The sequence below is a fragment of the Musa acuminata genome, chromosome BXJ1-7 (genome assembly GCF_036884655.1).
Source record: "Musa acuminata AAA Group cultivar baxijiao chromosome BXJ1-7, Cavendish_Baxijiao_AAA, whole genome shotgun sequence".
NCBI lineage: Eukaryota > Viridiplantae > Streptophyta > Magnoliopsida > Zingiberales > Musaceae > Musa > Musa acuminata.
The window spans coordinates 11,738,280-11,742,445 of record NC_088333.1 but is presented as its reverse complement, the minus strand read 5'-3'; the positions used below and the strand labels follow the sequence as shown (position 1 = coordinate 11,742,445).

The window sequence follows — 4,166 nt, the reverse complement described above, 5'->3', positions numbered from 1 at the left end:
TCTCTTTTAGCTCACTGGCCAAGTAGGACAACAGGCTTTAATCAGTAGAAAGTTATGCCATCTAATTAGCTGGAAGAGGAGGTACAGAGGACAAATTTTGGAAGGAGCAGCACCAATCAATCCCCTCAATGATTAAGAAAAGCCAAACTACATGACAAACAGATTTTAAGAAGGCCAACCACCACCTATCAGTCTGTCTGTCTGTCAAGTTAATTAGGCCAAAAAGGTTAAGATGGCATCTTAAAAAGCTGCATTCATTCAAGATATAAGAAATCCTCCAGAGCATGATCCTAACATGAAGCCAGGGAATAACATTTCATAGCAATTCAACAATGTCACTGGAATCAGTGATGCTGGAGTCAGTCTGGCTTGATTAATGATAGTCTGGCTTGATTAATGATCACATATACAACAACAAATTTAATATAACCAAAACAAAGAGTTGCTCCGCATCGATCTATACTAAAATCAAGTTTTCTAACGTAATCCCTCCGATGTTCAATGGCTCAAATCGGTAACCGATAAGAATGAAATAATAAAATATTTCATGAAATATTCTCTAGGTATTTTGGATCAAGTTTTATCTTCTCACTACTGACCGTATTGTCGAACCCGAACCACTATCAGAAAAAAAATATTTCCGGTATCAGCATGATAAGATGATCCTATCATTCATGCTTTGTGTACAAACCTGCTTTCCAGTGCAAGTGTAGCCATTAAGCTCCAAGTCGCCCTTCTGTTGTCATAGATCTCAGCAAGGATTTTAGAATCAACCTCAACAAGGGGTTTGATCCCAAGATATGCAAATTTTAGCTGAGCAAATTCGAGTTTTTATTTTTATTTTTCTTTGCTCATGCAATCTGATAAAAGTGGAGGGTTCAAGAACAACCTCAGATTTTACAGGTACATAACTATCAGCCACCTTCAAGCAAGTTCACATGATCCAAGACAGGATATAACTTTGACTGGTCCCAAAAGGAATGATGGATTCAGCTCGCATTCTTCAACTCTGTTACAATCTGAAGGAAGAACACAAAAGAATTGGTCAGTGGATAGAGCAGACTGTAGTCAGGAGATACTGCTGAGCCTCACACAAGGATAGGAGCTTTCAACATGAACATCTACTTGATTCTTTCGGACGACAACTTCGGTGATACAGAGCAGGAAATGCTACTACAATGTTCAGAGGTATCCATTTATATACAGCGGTAACATATGTGAAATCTTTCGCATACCGCCATCAAGCAATCACATTGGCGTTGTCATCCCAATTGGTGGATCGATTCCTCGATCGCCTCCTTAGAAATGAACCACTTCCGTGCCTGTGAGACGACGCAGGATGAGATGCTGAGCTCGGCCGCGAAGAAGATGAAGCCGAACGTGACAGCCTGAAGGACGAGAAGAAATTGCGGATAGCTCGACCAATTCCTCCGCTCCCCCTCGACCGACTACTTGTCGAGGACCACGAGATCCTTCTTGGAGCTCCGCTGCTGTTGAACCCACCATCCATCTCGGTGTACACCACCGGAAACTCTCGTTCCCCGGCTCTCCTACCACCTGAGAACCTCCCCACGGCAAACCCCCCACCTGGAAGTCGCCATATCGTCAGCCCGACTGTCTCCTCCTCGTTCCCGGCAGCCGCCGCCTGCTCATCTCCTTCTGCCCCCGTCGCACCCTGTGCTTGCACGTCCGTCGGCAGCTCATGGCGGCAAACGGGGCATGAGTTCCGGAGCGAAAGCCATGGCAAGATGCAATCTTGATGATAGATGTGCTTGCAGGGCATCTCCCGGGCCTCGGTCCCAAGCTCGAACGCGTCCATGCAGATGGCGCAATGGCAGTCTCTCCCGATATGGTCGTCGACGATCTCTACGGTAGGCATCGACTCGATGGCGGTCTTCGATGCTGGCGGGTGCTCGCACCCCCTTCCTCGACCGATGCCGTTGATCTCGATCTGGGCGAGCTGCTCGAGCAGGCGGTCGAAGCCCGAGCCCATTAGGAAATCCGAGATGCTTTCCGGCAAGGGGCGGAGGCCGGATCCGGTACCGTCGTCGTAGTAGAGCTCGAAGCTGGTGGTGGTGGCTCGATCCGCGTCGCGGGCGCCGCCCTCGGACGGGCCGCGGAGGACGATAACCGGATTAAAGTGGAAGCGGTTGCCGGCGGACGTGCGGCGGTTTCGACGGAACCTGAGCTCCGAGGAGTGGCGGGGCGCGGCGGCCGCCGCGGACCAGTCACCGCCAAGCGCGTGAGCGTCGGTGGAGGGCACCCGGCGCCGGCGGGGCTCAGCGGCGGGGAAAAGGCGGGGAGGAGGGCTGCCCACCTCCTCGAGGAAGCCGCCGTCGCAGTTGGGGCAAACGATAGCATCCTGCGGCCACACCCGGACGAATCGGCTACATCGATAGCACCAGTAGGACGACGCCATCGCCATGGAACAAGGCACCGAAACGTATACGAACAGCCACAAAGATCCCAACTTTCCCTCCGAGAACGAGCAAATCAGAAGCAAAAACCCCTCAAAAACCGATCTTTCGAACGAATCCCTCAAAATAACTATTCAAACGACTCTCCGACCCTAAAAAAACTCAAGATTTCCAGAATCGAAGGTAAAATCCCCCCCGATCCCTTCAACGATTCGTGACCAGATCCTTCCGAAGCGGAGGCAAAAACCACGTCGGGTGGAGAAGCAGGAAGAGGACAGGGAGGAATGCGGGAGAGGGAGCGAGAGGGGTAATTGGGCGCTTTATTACTGGCGACGACGCATCGATGGCGGAACCGGGTGACCGCGATTGATACTGACGCCGTCAAGGTGCACAACGTGGACCGGATGCCGCTGGGTCAAAGTGGAGAGGAGGGAGCTGAAGCCGCTTCGGAGTCAGAAGACCCGACGCAGACGGGCCCTCGTTGTCCCCTCAGCCGCCTCCATTCACGTTCCTGGAAGATGCTGCGAACGCGCACAAGCCTTTCTTTGTGCCGTTGTCATAAAAAAGCCCCCAACTTTGAGCTACTCACTCAGCATCTCTCGTAAAGACTCCGCTTTTCTTCTCCTCCCTCCCTCCTTTCCCCACTCTTTCTTCCCCTCCGGAGCTCAGACCAAGGATGGTTGACTGCACGTGAGCCATTCCCGTTGCCAGGTGTGCCCAAAATGCTCCTCGTTACACTGTTTCTTATCCTCCTCTGCTGTCGCCGCTGCAGCCCACTACCGAGACCAAAACAATGGGCTGAGAGACTTCTGTTCGATTCAGGGCCACCAGTTTGGTGCCAGAGATCTTTTCGTTTAAGTGTGAGCTTGTCATCTTCTCCATCATCCATTTGTCCTCGGACAAGCCCCATTAGAATAAGCAAGACGAAAGCAAATTGCCAAGAGCAAAAGGGTAGCACAGCATTGGCATGCCCAAAACCTGTTCTGTAGTGCCGCTTCTCTGACCTTTTCCTGTGGATCGTGCAATTTGTGGTCCGAATCGCGCATGACTCGAGACTCAACGGTGGAATGCCAGCTGATGGCTCAAGTTTATTCCCATAAACAAATCTCGTTAAGCAAAGTATTAATCCCTCATAGGAGTAAGAATGATTCTTAGCGATGGGACAAGTTGCTGGGGAACTCAATATCCAAAGCTTCTTGATCGATGAACTAAGCAACAGCAATTATAAATCTGCTACTTGCCTTCACCTCAGAATTGCCCCTAAGCAACAACATCCTGACATCTCAGAGCTGAAAGTGTTGTTGATTCACATCAGCATTTTGACAGCAAGACAAGAGTGCTCACCTTCCACAGTTCCTGAAGTCTTTGACTGAGAGTTCTTGAAGGAGAAGTATCCTCCAAATGATTAAAATAGGTTGATGGCAAGTTCCCTTCAGGGATCAGCTGCCATCCTGCTGTCACACTGAGGTCCATCACATATCTCAACTTGGTTGCTTGTATATATAATAGATATTTGTATTGGTTTTCATGGATTATGGGTTTCCTATAAATTCTTTTTGAAATATATGTGCCCTAGACATTATTTATTTATCTGTTTATTTTATTTATTTATTTGTTTTCTGAAGTTGGTATGGATTTGACTCTTCTAGAAGCAGACTGAGCACCAAGTAATGTGATCTACAAACTGAAGCACTGGATTGGGTGTTGCTCTAATGTAATGGATAAGAACCTGATTCAAGTGGGTCCCAC

At 49.2% G+C, this 4,166-nt stretch overlaps 1 protein-coding gene across 1 annotated transcript; it reads right to left on the bottom strand.

Moving 5' to 3' along the window:
- Window positions 1-966: 966 nt before the first annotated feature.
- On the bottom strand, window positions 967-3,132 carry LOC103991704 (E3 ubiquitin-protein ligase RDUF1). The gene has a single exon (XM_009411233.3). The coding sequence runs from the start codon at window positions 2,423-2,425 to the stop codon at window positions 1,241-1,243; it is 1,185 nt and encodes a 394-aa protein (XP_009409508.2). The 5' UTR covers window positions 2,426-3,132; the 3' UTR covers window positions 967-1,240.
- Window positions 3,133-4,166: the final 1,034 nt, after the last annotated feature.

Bases quoted from the DNA above. Each gene is read 5' to 3' on its own strand.
- LOC103991704 (XM_009411233.3), bottom strand. From the start codon at position 2,425: ATGGCGATGGCGTCGTCCTACTGGTGCTATCGATGTAGCCGATTCGTC.